Source organism: Balaenoptera borealis (genome assembly GCF_965194805.1).
Source record: "Balaenoptera borealis genome assembly, chromosome: 15".
NCBI lineage: Eukaryota > Metazoa > Chordata > Mammalia > Artiodactyla > Balaenopteridae > Balaenoptera > Balaenoptera borealis.
This window is the reverse complement of record NC_138871.1, coordinates 91,677,261-91,696,875: the sequence shown is the minus strand read 5'-3', so window position 1 is coordinate 91,696,875 and position 19,615 is coordinate 91,677,261. Positions and strand designations below refer to the sequence as shown.

Here is a 19,615-nt window from a genome sequence, read left to right as displayed (position 1 = left end):
CCACGGTTCAGGTTGGGTGCCCGGCGCCCCCGGTGGACGTCACAGGTACAGAGTGTCTCGGCCTTCACTGTTGCTTGCAATCCACCTAGATCCCATTCCAGTTATTAGGCTTCCTTCTAGTTTTACTGTAGAAAATGTAGGGGAAAATTGTTGGCATCTCTAGACTGAGAACTGTACTTTGAAACATAAGCGTAAATGTTAACTGTGGAAACAGAGGCATCCGTTTGCTGGAACACGTTTACAAGCAACTCGTGGGACCCGGGACTGCCGGCCTTCCTGCCGCCCCCACGTGAGGCCGCGTTTCCAGAGGGTCTGGTCCCTGCTGTGTCGTGACGACACAGGCATCCAAGGTCAGGCAGAACACGTGTAAACAGCTGCCGAGACGGAAGCAGACAGCAGGCGGGTCCCACTCAGGGGCAGAGCGGGCGCTCAGAGCTGGGGATTCAGGGACGAAGGCCCCATCTGACGCTCTGGGACTCCGAGGCCGGTCGTGCTGGCCTCAGCGCCGGCCTGTGACGGACGCAGGGACTCGGGGGGGAGGGGGGCACATCCAGGCTGAGGCGGGCCCCCCTCCACCTGAGGACGGAGGGTCGGGCCCTCAGGCCAGGCGGACGCCCGGGACGCCGTCAGCTTCCCGCTCACGCCCACCACCGCGGGGCCCCGGGACCCGGCAGACCCGGAGCCCGCGTTCGCAGCCTCGGGGCCCGGCTGCGCGGTGGGGGGTGAACTGGCTGCTGCCACATCCTCGGGGCCCGGCTGCGCGGTGACCACAGGCTCCCCGTAGCAGCCACGGCCCCCCTTTCCTTGGCCCAGTCTGTCTGCGGAGCAGCCTTGCAACTAGAAGACAGTTCACGAGCAAATGGGCTTATTGACTGAGCGGGAGGGACGGGGGCCGGGCTGCTGCGGCCGGGCGGTGTCCCCTCGTGTCACAGGAGGGCGAGTTCCTGACCTCCAGACGCCTGCGTGTGCCTGTGTGCACGTGTGCGTGGGCCACGACGTAGTCTGGACGCTGTTAACCTAGTTCGCGTGAAGAAAGGGACTCAGAGCCCCTGGGCCCGCTCGGCGCCCTCAGCCCGGGACAGCAGGCGTCACACTCCTAGAGGCAAGGCCGCCTGGCCTGGACTCAGCCTCGGGCGGTGACACGGGGCGTTAGCGCCCCCTGGGGGTCGCATGTGCCAACACGAGCGGAGGCTGAGAAACGGATTAACAGCGCGGTGGAACCGGCGGAGGTCGGGCTCCGCCTGCGACCTGCCCAGAGAAGCCTGCTGGCCCTGTGGTCACCTGTCCGCGTCCTCCTGCTGGGCGCCCGGGGACAGCTGAGGCTTCACATCTCCCGGGGGCTCCAGGCGATTCTGACGTTAGATAAACCCCGTGTTACCACCAGCCCAGCAAGAGCAGTGCAGGGAGATCTGACACGTGTCGGATGCTTTGGTCCTTACAGCGATCTTATTAAATACGCGAGGCAGACCCCTTCCCACCGCGGTCTTGTCCCCCAGGGAGCGACGCTGTACGCTTCTAAGCAATCCCCTGGGACCCTGGGAACTCCTCGTGCAGGAGATGGGATCTTACAAAAGGAGCTACTCCCAGGGCGCCTCCGCGGGGCCGAGACTTAGCACGGGAAGCACCCTCCCCTCCCTGCACCCACGTCACACGCACACGTGACTCCCGAGAAGTTTTTCATGAACACGTTACTCGTTACAATCACATGCACTAATGCGTGGAACTCCACAACAATATTCTGTGGCTCCTGTTCTGGAATATAATTGTGTATTTTAATTTGCTGTGGAACAGGGGTATTAAAACTCCCAGGACGGTGTGGAGACCCCAGGGTGCGGATGTGACAGCTCTGCAAACACAGAAACCCATCCTGTCTGCACCTGAACTTCCAATCGCTGACCGTTTTCAGTGTCAGTTATTCTGCTCCAGACGGAGACTCCAGGGAGTAAACAGCGGACGCTCTGCATCTGTCACACACACACACCCCTTGGCTGCGGAGATAGGTCTCCTGGTCACTAACCCAACCTAAGCAGGCGATCAGCTACAAAAGGAAGTGAGGTGATGACGGAGGCTGGATGCTATGCTGCAGGAAAGGGAACAGAATCCCACCAATTTCTACTCAATGTATTTCAAAACTTTAGACCTTTGAATTACATACCAAGTATGTCTTGAGAGATTCTTGGATAAATGTTTATACTGTCAAAATATAAATTGTCTGAATTTACAACTTTTTTCAACTTTGCAACTTTTACTATGAAATGCATGTAACTTTAACACTCAAATCTGATTTCACATAAACTGAATTTACTATTTTGGTTTGATAACTATGACATCAGTAACAACTTGCAGAGCACAATTTAAAGAGCAAAAAGCTTATCTTGATTAACTTCACGGTAACACCTTCTATTTTCTGTGGTTTACACCACAATTCTCGGCAAGCGAACCCGTCAGGAAGAGACCGTGGCCCTGACATCCCTTCATGGACGCCTGCTGAGATTGTAAGGATGCCGGCAGAAGGTGACAGCCAAGTGACACGCAGTTAGTTCAAAACAGTCACAAACACACTGTAGTCTTTACAGTTTTGCTTATTTATTTCATGTAGATGTTAGCCGATGTGTAAATGTGTTGTGGTCTGCTTCATTTACTCACACAAACTTCCATCAGATGCCCAAACAACGTCACCTGGCATCCTTCTCTGGCTCCAAATCCACCCCCTTTTGCTACAGCTTTGGGGTGAGAAGGGACCGCAGGAAACCAGGAATGGGGATATGCTTTCCTTCAACGGGCCAGGAGGCCCCCTGCGAACCCCTCCTGTCAAGCCCCACGCAGCAAGGCTCATACACCCCAAACCCTCTGGGGACACTTCTGGCTTGTAGGATTTCCCCAAGCAGGAGGACAGAGAAATATTTGTTAACACTGAATTAGCCACTGAATGTGAACTTACTAAAAAGTTAAAAAATAGTCTGTTTGTGAAAATAAAACTGTTCCAAAAAAATTGCACACGCCAGTGAACAAAAAGGCCCACGTCATGTCTTTAGGTTGATATGCCATTAACGCCAAATTTATGCAAAGTTAGCAATGTTATTACACTACTGTCACAGGAAAACTGAGATCCAGTCAGACAGTCCCATATTAAGACAGCCCAAATAATTATGGACAGTGAAAATGCCCCAGAACCTCCTTGGCTTGTGTGGCCGAGGCCAGGATGTTCCTATCCATGCATTCTGTCCCCTGGGCCCCGGCCTGACCGCACGGCTGGAGGGGACCAGCCTCCCACCCTCAGCCCCTCCCACCATACCCGTGCTCCCAGGGCACCGCACTCACAGGGAACCGGCCAGCTCGGCCCTGCTCTCCAAGGAAATCACTCGGGACGCAGTGGACTCTTCTGAAGCCATGAGACCATTAGACACCCTGAAGTGGAAATTTCCAGAAATGCACAATGAGGCATGCTGCCAGGTACAAGAAATTTAAAATCTGACTTCACATGAGATGCTGTTTTTTAAGCCGATTTTTAAAACGATCAATACAGAAGTTTAAGACATCAAGGAGGGACTGGAAAAAATCTCAGGATAACATCTCCAGTAGATTTATCTAGGAAGTTCTACCTACTCACTTCTACAACTAATGTCAAAATTCAGGAAATAATTTCTCTACTGAGAGTTTACAACTACCTAGAAAAACTTTATATATCTGGATTTCAAGATTTAATTTCATAATCTGTCAAAGTGTCACCTTTTGAGCTTCTAAATATAAAAGCTTTCATATGAACAGATTTTCTTTTCTTTTTGAAATCTGAAGAATGTATTTCACTTATCTTGTGAAAATTATGGTAACTGTTCACAAAGTATTTTCTTAAACCCGAATCAGGAGCCAACAGCAGCCTCTTTACGGAACGCTGTGTGTTCAGACAGGGGCTCTGCTCACCTGTCACCCTCCAGCTGCAGCTCCAGGTGTGACAAGACCACGAGCGTCCTGCACAGACGCTGGTTTACAGAGCGGACATCACTGGGAAATAGTGCACCTGCTCCGATAAACCAACAGCGTCACGTCCCAGGACACCCAAAGGGTAAAAAGAAGGTGGAACATAGGAATATAATCAATCTTTGTATTTGCCATAAAAAAATCTGTTAGTTGAAACAGGTGAATGTTGACTGTGTTTACTTGTAACTTTCCTTCCAGAAAACAACTCAAGGGGCTCATCCAGCCACTGCTTCCGTGGATCCCGACCCGGGGCCTCCGAGTGTCGTCACATCTCTAACTGGATGAAAGGCAAGGCAGCCCCTCGTGTTCTGTCCTGTGGCAGCACCACACGGAGAGGCCACCGCTGTGCAAACCAGGGTGACACGAGGTGACACGGGGTGACGGAGGTGACGGGGGTGATGGAGGTGACAGGGGTGATGGAGGTGATAGGAGATGATGGGGGTGATGGGGGTTGACGGGGATGACAGGGTGACGGAGGTGATGGGGATGACGGGGTGATGGGAGGTGACGGGGGGTGATGGAGGTGACACGGGGTGACACGAGGTGACACAGGGTGATGGAGGTGATGGAGGTGATAGGAGATGATGGGGGTGATGGGGGTGATGGGGGTTGACGGGGGTGACAGGGTGACGGAGGTGATGGGGATGACGGGGTGATGGGAGGTGACGGGGGGTGATGGAGGTGATAGGAGGTGATGGAGGTGACGGAGGTGATGGGGTGATGGAGGTGATAGGTGACGGGGATGATAGGGGTGATGGAGGTGATGGGGGTTGATGGGGGTGACGGGGTGACGGAGGTGCCCACGCGTGGATGGCACTGTCCCTCACTCAGTCACCGTCCCCACGTGGACGGACGTCTGGTAGCTCACACGGTCGCAGGAGTGCTGTGGACGCGTGGCGGCGTGCGCGGCTCCGTCTGCTTACAACTTAACTGGAGAGACGGGAGCCCCTGCAGGCCCGGCGAGGGCCCTGGTGGACGTGCGGTAAACTCTGTCCTAGAAGCTGGTCTAGGTGCGTTCCAGGAGCGGACGGGGTCTGAAGGATGCTCGCGCGGGGCCGGCTCCGAGCCGTCACTCCTCCTTGGGTCTGCTCCTCGCCCTCCGCCTCTCCTGCAGGGTCCTCAGCTCGGTCATCACGGTCAGGGTCTTGCGCACCCACAGGACCTGGGAAGAACCGTGCAGAGACGCCATCAGAAGTGGACACGCACCGTGTGGGGAGGACGGAGGCCTGGAGCTCTGTCACGCACGTACCACGATGGCCAGGGCGTTGAGCAGCAGGGGCGCCGAGAACACTATGGAGATGAACATGCCCCTCGAGTCGAAATACTGGTATTTCGAGAACAACCTGTTTCAAGAAAGATTTAAAGATTACGGGGCGTCACAACACGGCGTTCTCGTGATACTCTGTCTCAGGAGCCCCTCCACACAGGAGGACGAGGTGGGCGCACAGCCCCGCCTGCACACGATGGCGACCTCAGTCCCTTTACGAGGCGACCCTCCTAACCCCGTGGGGGACGACCCCCAGGCCCTCCAGGGGCATTGCGGCCCCCATGCAAGCTCAGGCCGAGCCCCCGGAGAGGGGGACACGGCGTGGCCGGGCCAGGCTGCCCCCAGCGTCCCGCTCAGTGGCGGCGCAGGACACGAACTTTACGTCACTGACTCAGCGACAGTCATCGCCCTGGGGCCACAGTGAACAGAGCCCAGCGAGGGGTGCTCAGCATGTGCGTCCTAATTAGAAGCGGAAGAGACAAAGCGGGGGCCGGGTCGTGCGGGGGGCCGAGGGTGGGCTCCTGACCGAACGACAGGGGCCTGAAGCCGCCAGGAGGGCACGGCGGCCAGGGCACGGCTGTCACTCTGCTCTGAGGCCCGTGCGGTCCGGGTGCCGAAGGCAGAGCCGGGAGGCGGGGTGCTGATCGGGCCACGTCGTCCCCCGGGTTGCGGGGACACAGGGGGACGGCGGCGCTCCCTTCCCCACTCGTTCCAGCCTCCCGAGGGTTCCTGCCCGACCTGCGAGGTCCAGAAGGAGAAGCTGCGGCCCCCGAGGGAGGAGAAGGCCTGGGGGCGGCTCTGGAAGGGGGGCCCAGGGGAAGGGTCGACTCTACAGTGCTCACTGGACACGGAGTGGGTTGCCCGGGTGTGTGAGCAGGAAAGGACACGCGGGTGAGGACAGAATGGCCGGTGTCCCGGAAACCGGGGAACCAGCGTTTTCAGGACTAGAGCGCTTCTGTTTTGGGGGGGGGGGGCCTCCAGGGCCCACGGTGACCGAGGAGACCGGACGGTGGTCACCGTCCAAGGCTCATCGTGAAGGGGGCGGGGGGCCTCCCGGTGTGCTCTGCCGCTGACGGGGACGGTGTCACGCAGGGTCCGCGTGCCCGGGCCGCTCACCTCCAGTTCACTGCCGCCGCTTCATTGATGTACTCCGCGCAGTAGACTAAGGTCACTGAGAAGAGAGCAAGCCCACGTGAGAAGTCAGGGGACCAGCCCACCGCCACCGCCTTACACATCCTTCACAACGTGCTACGTAACGTAAACGTGACAGAACAACGCCACGCTGGATGAGACGTAACTTCTATTTCACACATAACGTGAGGGAACATTACACAGAAAGGAAACCCAAGGTGACACACGAGGCCGGAGGTCTCGGTCAGACCAGGCCAGCCCTCAGCGGGGCAGCGCCGCGGGGACCAGGCTTCCCGCCCGACGCCACCGTGGCCGCACTGCGCCGTCTGCCGACCTCCCTGCCCCGCAGGTCACCGTCGGGTGCAAGGCCGGCAGTGGAACCCGAGGGCCCTGAGACCGGAGCTGAAGGCCACCTGCCTCCACCCTCCGGCTGCCTGGACCCCCCAGTGGTGCTGGCGGCAAAGACACGGAGGGAGCACCGACCTGAGGGGACAGGAGCCGAGGGGACAGCCCTGGCCGCCCTCACAGTCCCACCTGGAGCGCGGGGAGCGCTGGGGGCGTGGGGAGGGGGCCCACCCAGGGCGGGAGGACCGCGGGCTGGCCCGGCACCACGTGCTGCTCAGGGCCTGGAGGGGGTGGAGGAGGGGGAGGACGGCCACCAGGAGCCTCAGCCTTGTAAAAACGTGCACACCCTCCGGTTCCTGGGGTAAAATGGGGGGAGCAGTCCTTGACCCCTCCCTCGACGACTGGACCCGGAGACGCACATCAAGGAAGCAAAAGAAAGGAGACGGGAGAGGAGAAGAGAGGCCTGAGCACGGGGGGCCCACCTCCCCGGAGGGCAACGTGATGCATCGACCACGCGCCCCACTCAGGAGCTGGGGAGCAGTGAACCAGTCTGTGCTTCATTTGTGAAACTGCAGCAAATAACATCCCAATCTTCTGCAGGTGTGAGAATTAAATGCGCCATCAGATGTGTAAACGCACTTAGACCAGCATCTATCAGCCCCACGCTAAAACAGTCACCCTCTGTTCGTCCTTGAAAACAACAAACCCAAACGTAGCTCCCAGGTTCACAAAGCTGTTCAAGTATGGGCTCCTTGCATGAGGCTCTGTGGCTGAGGCCATCACCTTTTCTGTGCTTCCTGCCTCGGGGCCTTTGCACACGTTATTCCCGGGGCTTGGAGTGTCCCTTCCGGCCCTCGAACGCCTGCTGCCTGGCTGGTTCCCCCGCACCCTCCCCCCTCAGTTTACCTGGCAGGGCAGTGACTTAAGTGCGGCCCCTCCCAGGGTTCACGGTGCTCCCGCCTCTCCCGCCATGACGCGCAGCAGGGCTGTGGTTACGCAGTGGACGCTGGGGCCCCACCAGCTCTACGAGGCTCAGGGGCCCGTCTGTCCTGCTCACCCCTCGCGTTCCTTACTAGGGCTCTCACGTAAAGAAACGAAGTAACATCCATCCCCGACCGTCAGGACTATTTCTGTGATGCAGGCTTGCTGCTTCGCGCCTGTCCTAAGACGACCTCTTGCTTGGATTTCCCACCTTGCACAAGGCCAACTGAAAAATCACAGTTAAGATGAGTTTTTGGACTTTGTTAAACTACCAAGCAAGATCTTCAGCATCTTCCCAACGTCCGCAAGATTAAGAGCCCAGCATAGCCTCTGAGGCCCCGGCCCACCTTTCCTGCCTGAACGTACTTCTAACTGGTCAGCGTCAGAATGTGGTTCCTCTGACACCTGGCCCACCCTTTCTGTCCGTCACCCCTGTGCTCTCACCCGTTGCCTCCGCCCCAGATGCCAGGCCTGGGCCAGACATCTGTTCCTTACCCGAAGAAAAAGAGATTTTACTCACTCTTTACAGCCCCTACCATGACTTTATCTCCTCTGTGAAATCCTTCTCAATGATTCCACACAGCTCTGTACCTTCTCCAAACCCTGTAGATCTTACCTTCAAAACTGACTCGGGCAGTGTGTTATTTTTGCACCACAGAGCTTTCCCTCCTGGTTTGCACTCCCTCCCAGAGCACGCAGAGCAGCTAAGCCCCCAGAGGAGCCTCTCGTACAGACTCAGCGTTTCGGCAAACCCAGCTCTCGTTTGTGTAACTGGTATTCAGCACCCTCCCCAGAACACAACAGGTGCTTGAGACGCCTTTCAAATCCAATATCCAAAATGTACCTTATCTTTACAGAACCCACAAGTGAAATATGGGAGCGGCCTGCAATCAAAGTAGAACACAAGACAGGAGCGTTGGGAGGCCTTACAAGCACATTCACATATCACTGGGGCTACAGAGAGAACGCGCCCACGCGCTGCCGCAGCACACAGCCGTACTCACCCAGGCACTGGAAGTACTCCCCGCGGAACTGTACTCACCCAGGCACAGGAAGTGCCCCACCTGCAGCTTATAGCTCCGCGATGAGAAGCAGGTGAGCAGCGCGCAGAGCACGTGGAAGGCAGCCAGCCCCACGAGCCAGGGCTCCGTCCAGTCCGTCTGCTGGAGGACACACAGCAGAAACCCCTCAGGGTCCCCCTGCACTGGACCAGGCTGCACGCTGCCTCCCCTCTGAGCACGTCCCGAGCGCCCCAGGCCTCACAGGACACGGGGAGGGGGGACAGGGACCCCCACTGCACCCACGTCCAGGGACTGTCACCCGGCCGTGCCTGGCTGCCCCCACACAGGACTGAAGGCTTTCCTACGTGTCGAACAGAACTGCACTTCAGGCTGGGAGAATCTAAAGACCCTCCTCCGCGGGGAGATGAGAAAGTGGTGCCTGGGTCGGGGATGCACTCGGTCGCCCCCAGAGGCAAAGCTACCAGTTCCTCAGAGCAGTGATTAAAGCCTCAGAAATCCGGGCCACCCAAACTTGCAAGACGTGGTTTTCTCCCGCCTTTGTGACACACACCCTGCCCTCCAGATAGTGCTGCGACCGCATGTCTGCTCAACTCCAGAGGTGGGCTCGTCCGCACCCCTGTACTCGGATCCCCTCCTTGAGGCTCAGGTCCCCCGGGGTCACGGGTGCTGGCGGAGCGGCCCGCGCCCCGCCACTCTGCCCACAGCGGGTCCACGCCACCCGGACCCCCCATCCCAGCCCAGGACGGCCCACCTCCCCGCTCCCCGCCGCCACGAGGTCCCAGCTCTCCCCGCAAACCCCCGACCCCCGACCGCCCCGCACCTCAGCATCCCGCCTGCCCTGAAGGTCCTCCAACCTCGCCCCGCCGCCACGCCCCGGCCCCTCCCCCCGCCACGCCCCGGCCCCTCCCCCCGCCACGCCCCGGTCCCTCCCACGCCACGCCCACCCAGATACTGGCCCCGACCCTGCACCCCCCCCCCCCCCCACCCACGCCTCCCGTCCGGCGCCGCCGGCGCCGCCGGCCTCCCCGGCGGAGGCTGGGAAATTTGGAGAGGCCCCTGCCGACAGCGACCGAACTGTCAAGGAGGCAGCAACTTACCGTGATCACGGCGGGGATGCTGACGGGGAACTTGCTGACTGAGAATGCAGACGACATCGCCCCCGGAAAGGCCCAACCTCACCACCACCTTTTCGTCTTCCCCGCCCCGCCCGGATAGGTCAAGAAGTCCTCTGGTGTCCTCTCGCGTTATCTCCACTTGTCGCGATGCCTGCTGTGTCCGGAAGCGGCAGGCACCCTGCCATCTCGCGATATCTCCAGTGCCCGGTAACAGGTTCAAATCTCGCGAGATTCCGTGGTGTTAAAATAAATATAAAGGAATTACGAGTAGCCGCCAGCGTTGTTTTCCTCCCCGAGCTGCTGCGAGAGGGACGTTTTAGTTCTTCCTATGTGACGGGCGCTCATAAATGGCAGCTCGGAGGACTGGGGGCTAGTGGGCGTCCCTGCTTTCCTCCCCCGCAACTCCCAGGGCTGGGGGCGTGGGGTATCGCTCAGGAGAGTGACCTGGACCCCTAGGAACATAGGGGAGAGTGACCTGGATCCCGGGGACAGAAAAGGACAGTGTCCGGGACTCGGGCGGGGGACAGAGAGGGAATTGACCTGGACACTGGGGAAAACGGGACAGTAACCTGGACTCTGGGAGACAGAAGGGGACAGTGACCTGGACCCCAGAGAGAGAGGGGCACAGTGCCCTGCACGGAGGGGGACAGTGTCCTGGACGTCGGTGGATGGAGTGGGACAGGGGACAGTGCCCCTGCCCCTCTGAGAAATCACGGTCTCCAGATGCTCACTCTACCGTCAGCTCCAGAAGTGGGTGCTGATCGCTTCTAGCTCACATGGACCTTAAAAACAAAACGGCCAGTAATTTTACCAGCTAAATGGCTTTGTTCCGGAATAGAAAAGAATTGCAGCTTGGGACATGTAACCTATGGCAAAACCACACTCAAGTTGGGCAAACAAAGGACAGGAACGTGTTATTTTATAGAGAAAAAGGGGGAAGTGGAGAGAGCTGCTTTGAAGGAAAGTCCATTGGAGGAAAGGGAGAGTGAAGGGTGCTGAGGGGTTCCTATTGGCTGGGCAGTGGTGGTTTCTCATTGGCTGAGCATTGGTGGTTTCTCATTGGATGAGTGGTGACAGTCTCTCACTGGCTGGGCTGTTGCCAGGCGAGGAGAAAATCTTCCCTCCCCTGCCGGTCTTAAGTAGGGACATTCCTGGCGTTGGGTCTGCAGAGGGCCCGAGTGGTACCTGCCTCAGTGCGTCCCCTTCTGCTTCCCGTTTCCATCTTAAATGAGGTTCCCTTTATTTTCACACTAATCAGGGAATCCTGAATTCTCTGTTGATTCAAGACGCAGAATTTTAATGGAATCAATACTTGGCATCCTGGCCTGTGTCTGCAGACTAACAGGGAAACCCCTGGCTCGCAGGCACTGTCAGGTGAAGAGACAGACCCCGTTCTCTGAGTGGACCTGGGGGAGAGTGTGAGGAAAAGGACTGCAGCCCATCGCCACCTTGAGGGTACTTGGCACCTGCAGAGCGTCAGGGGGAGGGAGAAAGTGAGCTCTTGGCAGGTGGCCTCCCTGAAGGGGGGAACAAGCCAGGATTGAACCCAAACATGTGAGCCAGGCTGCACCAGGGTTTCTCTTCCTTGCTGCCTGAGGAGCTTTCCAGAAACTTCATACTTGGCAACTCCGGCTTCCAGGGTGGGGAGGTCTCTGCGGTGCCCTCCACCCATCGCGCCCCCGCCCTGCCCATCCCCCACTGGATAAGATGGCTCTGTCCTCCTGGCCTCACTCTCCCACAATCCAGTCTTTACACCGCAGACACAGCCAGCTTTAAAAACGTAAATTAGGTAAAGTTGTTTGCAACAAATGCATTTTCATATATTCATAGTTGTTGAATTGAGAGGTTTTAATTTATACCATTTAATTTTAGGTGGAGAAATACTTTTTTTCTGAGAATTATGGAATAGCCAAATCTGTTATTTTTGACTCTTTTTTTCACAGATTGCCTTTACAAAATTATAGTCATTTAGAAATGTGCTTGTGAAAAGTCCATAATTATGGATAATAAAAGCTTTATAGATAAAATACAACAAATTAATATCTCATCTTCAATTTATATTTTCACTATTCTGTTAGTGTCTCCTGACCTCAGGGCTCTTGGAGGAGCTTGTAACTACATGGATTACAGGGCACATCGCCATGTGCTCTTTCCGTTGATTTATGTTTCTGTCTCAGACATAGGAGACGGTATATTTATTGATCTTTGTCAAACTCACAACATTTTGTGCATTGCCTGGACATACTAAGAAATTTTTAAATGGAATTTGAGGGTTTAAATCATGTGTCACAATTGTGCCTTCATGTGTCACAACTGGGGCTGCCAGGCTGTGGACTCGGGCCGGCTGTGGGCTCCTAGGTGGGGCAAGCAGGTGTTTCAACTGTGGTGGTTTGCAGACCTTGGGCTCAGCCAGGTGGGCTTTGGCCTCTGCATGTGGCACTGATGTGGGTCTACAAAGGCAGGGACTGGGGTAGATGCCATCAGATCAGAGACACCCAACAAGGGCTCGATTTTATACAAGTCTTGGAGGCATTGTTTGCTTTGGCCTTTGCAAGGCGGCTCCAGCTGTAAAGGGGGGTTTCTGGCCCAGCAAATCGTGCCCTCCACCATTCTGCAGGAAGGGCCAAGGGGTGAAGCCGGGAAGCCCTGGACCGTCCAGCAGTACACGAGTCACACCTCGCACCCCAGTGTGCCTCCAGACTGAACCTGGACGTTGGGCATCTCCGGGGCCCAACCTGCCACACAGCCAGCACTGTGTTCTTTCCTGTGGCTGCCCTGACGGAACACCCGACGGGGGGCTTAAAACAGCAGGATACGGTCCCTCTCAGTCTGGAGGCCAGAGGTCCAAAGTCCCAGGGGCAGCAGGGCCAAGCTCCCTCTGAGGGAGGGGGGCAAGGTCCCTGCTGCCTTTTCCAGCTTCCCATGGAGGATGGCAAGCCCTACATTCCACTGTCACATGTACCTCCATCTTCTCTTCTCATCAGGGCACCGGTCACTGAGTCAGCCTCCACCCTCCTCCAGTAGAGCCTCATCCTAGCTTGATCACATCTGCAAAGACCCGTTTCCAATAGGGTCCCATTCATGGGGACTAGAGCTTGAACATATCTTTGGGGGACACAGTTAACCCATAACCTGTGTAACAGATAGCTCTGCCATACCCAGGGGTGCCTGCTCCGGAAATGGACACAGCAAGTGGGAAGAAGGGGTTCTGAACACAGTGGATGGGAAAAAAAGAAGGAAACCTCAGTAGGAGCTCAGGTATGTAGGTTTCAATTGCCACTATCTTAGGGAGGAAGTAATATATGTCCTCACTCCCCGAGGATATAATACCTGTGTTACGGAACTCAGGTCCAGCTGCTTGCTGCTCAAAACTCAATGTTCAAAAGGTAAGTTTTGGTCGAAATGGGAAATATTGCTTTTAATCAGAAAGCCAGCAATCTGGGGAGAAGGTGGGCTGGGTGTCCCCAAAACCAACTCCGAAGATTCTGCCCGGCCGCGAACGTTTTTAAAGGGAGAGAGGGGACGTAATCTCAGTTAAATCGTGGGGGTAGGAGATCAGACTCATCGCCATCCCCCACTGTGTGCAGGCTGTCGACTCCTTGGCTCTTTCTTTAGATGCTGGCTTGTTCACAGTTTGTTCACAAGATTCCTGAAAGGGGAAGCTGAGGAAAAGATCTGGTCATCTGTTAACTACTTATTCTTCATTTTTACTTCCTTGATCTACGGGAAGAACCAACAGATTAGGCAAGGCTTTGTGTGACCAAGAGATTTGAAAGGTGTGCTTGGGTCGGAGATAAGCAGAGCATGGGGGTGGCTGGTTTAAGTTTAGTGACAAGACAAAAGGGGCCTCCTGCAGAGAGCTCGTTCCTGCCAGAAGCTGCTAACACCTGCATAATCTCAAAGTTGACTTCCTTCTGGGACCTTCTCTTAATTGGCTTCAGTCCTGCTTCACAGGCCACAGCCTTCCTTATCTGAAAGAGGTTGACATGATGGGGGTGTAGTTGACCGTTACCAGAAGCAGAAACCCCTATGTTGACCTGTGACGTAAATGCTCCTGAACCACTCGACGGGATGGATGTCATGGATTCACCTCGCAGTGAGGACACTGGGACTCAGGGAAGTAAACACGCTGCCTGACATGGCAGCCAGGGACACCGTCAGGATCTGGGCTAGACTCAGCTGATTCCAGAGACTTACTTTTCCGTGGCACAGACTCTGCCAGATGCCTTCCCCGTCGGCCTCCTCCCAAATGGTCCCCCTCTAATTAGAAAACACTTCTTTGCATAGGAGACAGCTATTCCCCAGAGTAGTAAACCGTTGGTTCAATGCCTGACTGTCTTCGCAAATACAGCCTAGTCTCAGAATGCAACTCTCCAACAATTCTGCAGACCAACAATCTGCCTTCTTGAGTTGACGTTCGGGTCTTAGGTCAGGTTGAGCTCTTCTCTCGAGGCAAAGCTGGAGTCGTGGGGTGAGGGCCCGAAATGCTGTGACTGTTAAACCGTCTGTCCAGGTGAGGATTTGGTTAGAAGACGGAGCTGTCTGAGGATGGGCCTGCCGTCCTGCAGTGACTGCTCTTAGCGCTGACGTTGGATGCTTATACTCAGCGTTTACTACCCTGACCTGTCAGGGAGATGGGTTGGAGAAATCCAAGACTTCAAAGGCAGTGTTTCTCTTCGCGACGATGGCTTCTTACACCAGGGCAGAGTCGCTGGACAAAGGCCGGGTCAGGGTAGCGGACTGCGTGTAACGTGTAACGCAGGGCAAGCGGGATGCCTTAGCAGCTGATGCTCACTCCTGCTGTTCCCATGACAACCCGCCCGGGAAGTGACCGGTCGCTCCGTGGGCTCCTGTCGCCCCAGGGCGCTCGCTGCCTTCACAGCAGCCGCTGGTGCGTTCCTCTAAGAGTCCAGAGCCGGTGGAGAAGGCGTTGTGGGTGTCCACTGAAAACTAACGCACAGCCTAAAAGTTGAGAATGATGTTTTATTTGGCGGACAAAACTGAAGACTCAAGCCCAGGGCGCAGCCTCTCAGATCGCGCTGAGGGACGGCTGTGAAGAGGTCAGGGGGGAGCCAGGATCTACAGGGGTTTTTGCCGCAAAGACCAGGCTGTCAGAACATCAAAGATGACTGTTCATTAAAGAAAACCAGACATCTCAGGTTAATGAATTTAACACTTTTCTATGTATGGGAAGATGCAAGAGTCTGGGCTCACTGGAATCGTTCCTTTGATCTGCACCTCAGCTACCTGGGGCCAGTGTCCTGTGCTTTCCCTCCTGAGTGCCCTCAGGGGGCACCGTCTTCAGGGGGCGCTGCAGGGGCTGAGGGCGTGGCAGTGGGCATCCTCAGGGCTCACCGTCCGGGCAGCTGTAGTGGCGGACGGCTTGATGGCTGCCGCATCCTTTGTCTACTGATACGGCAGCAACATTTTTCATTCACGTGGGCTTTCCTGTGCTCGGGCCGTGGGGTTTATCATCTCGCTTATTTTTAAGACATTTGAGGGCTTCCCTGGTGGCGCAGTGGTTGAGCATCTGCCTGCTAACGCAGGGGACACGGGTTCGAGCCCTGGTCTGGGAGGATCCCACATGCCGTGGAGCAACTAGGCCCGTGAGCCACAACTACTGAGCCTGCGCGTCTGGAGCCTGTGCTCCACAACAAAAGAGGCCGCGATAGTGAGAGGCCCGCGCACCGCGATGAAGAGTGGGCCCCGCTCGCCGCAACTAGAGAAAGCCCTCGCACAGAAACGAAGACCCAACACAGCCAAAAATAAATAAATAAATAAATAAATAAATAAATAAATTTAAAAAGAAAAAAAGAAGAAGCTGGTCCCACGTGATGGGTGGAGAGTCGAACTCTCCTCTCCTCTCCTCTCAGACAACCTCTTTAAAAAAAAAGAAAAAACAAAGACGTTTGAGACAAGTAAGATATAATTTTAAATGCAGTTGTTAAGCACAAGGAAATTTCCACCTCTGCTTCAAGCAATCATTGGCTCATTCTTACCAAATTAATGGGCCAAAGCCATTCTGTTGGGTATCTCTCACCTTATTCATTTAGGGGCAACTGCTATTGTCCTGGTGCCACAGAAAGACAAAAGCCCCAAGGCATGAGTGGTGCAGCCAGCAAAAGCCTGCCTGTGACTTCAAGCAAAAATCAGCAGGTGATCATTCCTGGGCTCTTGATATGCAGATAAGCCTTTGGGATTCCTTGAATGTTAGGGCTGGTGCTCTGACAGGAAGAATCGTGTTGGGAGATTTGCGGGCTCCTGCACTATGGAGGTGGCAGGGTTCCCCAAATATTACACCCTTCTTACTGGTGTAAAATCACAACGTGACACGTGGCGATCAGTTCATATTGACGTCTCCTGGGACATTTAGAGAGGCTGAAGATAGGCTTCACTTGGAATATCTTAGTCCTTCTGTGACAGCTGCCAGATGATTTTCTGGGAAACATTCTGCGTGGGCTGCCGTAACAAAGTACCACAGACCAGGTGGGTTAAAGGACAGAAATTCACTATCTTACAATCCTGGAGGCTGGAAGTCTGAGGTCAAGGTGTCCGCAAGTTGGTTTCCTCCGAGGGCCGCTCTCCTTGGCTTTGAGACCACTGTCTTCTCCCTGTGTCCTCACGTGGTCATCCCTCTGTGCCTGTCTGCGTCCCAAGCTCCTCTTCTTTTAAGGGCATCAGCCATGTTGGACTACAGCCCTCCCATGTAATCTCATTTTACCTTAATTAAAGGCCATCTTTCCAAATATCATCACATTCTGAGGTACTGGGGGCAGGACCCCAACACATGAATTTGGGGCAGGCACAGCTCAGCCCATGACAGCTCCCAAGGGGATCATTCAGTGCAGAGAGAGGACCTTTCATGTCCTTGTTTCTAATGGGATAAGCACTGGGAATAGTGGAATGAAAATGGACTTTAGATCAAAGAAAACGATTTGAACCTGAATTCTTTCCCTTACTGGCTGCATGACCTTGCGACTATTATTTTTTACTTATCTAAGCACTAGTTTACTCCTGTGTAAATGAGCATTCTAAGGCCTTTCTGATGTAATTTTTTGTGGACTGTGGTGATATGCCTTCACTGCCTTGCATTGTGCCAAGTGTATGCTATCTGCCTCATAAATAATAGCTATTACTATTTCTGCACTGTTGTATCCCAACTATCCCCGGGGCATCTTCTTTTCAACTTTTTTTTAATGCATAAGATGGATATTCTATCTGTTTCCAACTCTTTTCTGCGTATGGGGGAAGCAGTGCAGATGGAGGTGAAGGGAGATGCATCAGCTACTCTTGTCATGACAGTGCTGTTTCTTTTATTTTGGGGACGGTGTTGTTCTAAACAGGACACTATAATTTACTTGCTTCTTTGAATTCCATTGCACGTTGAATATTGCATCTTGGAAGAGGTTTAAAGGTCAGAAACACTTTTTTCTGAGACTCTACAGCCAGTTCATATCCAATCACTGTAATTTTGCTTCTAATGTAAATATTCCTGCATTCATTAAACATGAGGTATTTACACAGATATTCTACTCTGAAGCTGGAGATCTAGGTTGCCTAATAAATAGGTCTCTTATTGAAGATGTGAACAGTGTTCATCTTTGCTTCCTTGATTTCTTAACTTGCCAGGTTCATGTTTCTCTTTGTCCTAAATTGCTTCCAGTCTATTTGAGAATATAGGATGTACAGTTACTCCTTGGAAGGAGGTAGACACTTCTGACCAGTGACAGGAGGCAGGTGTGAGTTGGGCTTTTACCAAACCCTTTTCTCTTCTTCCTGGGCACGAAGCTCATCCCCGCCTCCACGTGGCCAATGGCAGTGTTAACAAGGACTTTAACCAAAAAAAAGGAAAAGGAAGTGATCGATTGAAGGTCAAACTGGGTGTGCACAGATCTTGGAAAGAGGGCTGCACCTTCTGGTTGTGTGTCTGTCACTTGGCGACACCTGGCATCCGTGTTGGGGTCTGTCTGGGCTCCCAGAGTCCCTTCCCGGCCCCTTCGGTTGTCCTGAGTCACCCTCTCCTCCGGCTTCAGCTCATGGAAATTCCACAGCCCTGCAAAGGAGGGGAGCGGGTGCTCGGGGGCGAGCAGGAGTCAGCAGCTGGAGGCCCCACTCGGGGAGTCCTCCTTACACCCGACTTCCGGGGCATGTTAGTGGCTTGCAGGTCGCTATATTCGTGCGTGATCGTTTTAACTTTTCTTCAGTTATTGCTTTGAAATCATGCAACTGCCAAGAAGCATGACATTTTTATTATCACGAACTTTGTGATTAGAGCTGCTGAATTTCAATAATATCTTAAGGAATATCATAAGAAGATGAATGCAGTATCCAATCTAGAATACAAATTTACAGTGAACAGAAATAATAGTTTGTTTTGAATCACAAATCTCCCTCCACACACAAATCCACATGTAATTCTGCATAGTATGTCTCTGGATTGTTAGTTGTGACCTGGATGAAATGATAAATTAATAATATGGTGATGACACACTTTTTCCTTTGACAGCAGGGTGAATTTAACTATTGAGAAGCAGGAAAAATTGACAACATACTTTGATGGATTGGTCATTTAACTAAAAGCCAACTGGATACATCTTTCCTTTTTGACAAAAATCAAGGTTTCTGAAGCTGCTATCCATGGTGGCCTCAGTAGATCCATGAAGCTCTGGAAATCACCAAGTTTCTTCTTCAGTCTGTTTACATGTAATTTTTCTGCAGAAAATGTCTAAATCCTTAGTTAAATTCTCAAAGAGTCCATGGAGAAAATCCAGTCCATTTTCTGGTTCCCAGAGCTTACATATCCTGGACTCGTCTGCTCTGTTGTTTCCCCTACGACGCATCTCCCAGTGTGCTGGGAGCTGGAGCCTTTCCCGGGGGCACACGTCCCTCCACACTCATAAAGCAGCTGAAGTGTAAATGAGGAATGAAGTGAATAATGTCAGCCCACTCAAGGTGAAGAGGAGCGCCACGCGTCTGGGCAGCTAGAATCACCACTAGGCGTTCGACCATCCCCAGTGAGAGACAGGCAGGGCCACCTTCCCGGCTGGAAAGCCCTGGATCACACATTTCCTCATAAGACTGTCAACAGCAACCCCTTTTGAGTTCAGAAATGTCCACTTTGGGATGATAATTGTACAATCACTCTAGTTACTGGGAACATGATCGGATCAGCGAATCCAACATCGCTTTACCTTTTTGCTGTAAATGAGTTATTTTGTCAGAAGTGATGTTTTATGTGAAATTGTGAACGGTGGATGAAGTGGTCAAGACATCCACAGTTGGCATCAGTGGAAGAAGCACCGTGAGCCCCGGGCACCCAGTTTGAGGGGATTTTCGTGCGGCTGACTGTTGGGGGTCTGTAACCTGTCTGCTTCCTGTGAACATGCGAATCGTAACTGCACGGGCAGATCACAGAGGGGAAAGGGAGTGGCCATGGTGACCGAGCGCTGGCTGGAGGGACGGTGCTGACTGATATTCACGTGTCCTCTGACACGGAGGCTTCTCTGCCGAAGGGACCGCCTGGCCTGTCAGCCTATCCTTTACGGACCAAGGTAGATCTTCCTAAAACTTCACCTTCACTAATCCTCCATTTATGCTTCAAATATCTGTCCATCTGACACAGGACGTGCTTGAAAATCCAGGTCCATCTCTGCCTACAGCCGTCTCTCCCTGTTTAGGCAGAATCCCCTTGCTGTCCCCATGGAAGAAGTAGCAATAGGGTAATGGATTTGCAGCCCTACCAGGGGTCAGCTGTGTCAGCAAATAGAGGGGTGTGG

General features: G+C 54.1%; 1 protein-coding gene and 1 long non-coding RNA gene across 3 annotated transcripts; one reads left to right on the top strand and one right to left on the bottom strand.

The window, feature by feature from the left end:
- The first annotated feature begins 4,288 nt into the window (after positions 1–4,288).
- LOC309612149 lies at positions 4,289–4,852 on the top strand. The gene is made up of 3 exons (XR_014235012.1): positions 4,289–4,568; positions 4,641–4,669; positions 4,712–4,852. It is a non-coding gene; the product is annotated as an uncharacterized lncRNA (long non-coding RNA).
- On the bottom strand, positions 4,716–9,990 carry TMEM18 (transmembrane protein 18). 2 transcript variants are annotated; one of them, XM_082357494.1, is made up of 5 exons: positions 9,822–9,984; positions 8,745–8,865; positions 6,362–6,416; positions 5,228–5,321; positions 4,716–5,140 (listed from the first exon to the last, which is right to left on the bottom strand). In XM_082357494.1, the coding sequence occupies exons 1-5, from the start codon at positions 9,876–9,878 to the stop codon at positions 5,048–5,050; spliced, it is 420 nt and encodes a 139-aa protein (XP_082213620.1). In that variant the 5' UTR covers positions 9,879–9,984; the 3' UTR covers positions 4,716–5,047. The 2 variants fall into 2 exon arrangements, with proteins under 2 accessions (XP_082213620.1, XP_082213621.1); XM_082357495.1 differs by having other exon boundaries at positions 5,000–5,140; positions 8,745–8,862; positions 9,822–9,990.
- Between the last annotated feature and the right edge of the window lie 9,625 nt (positions 9,991–19,615).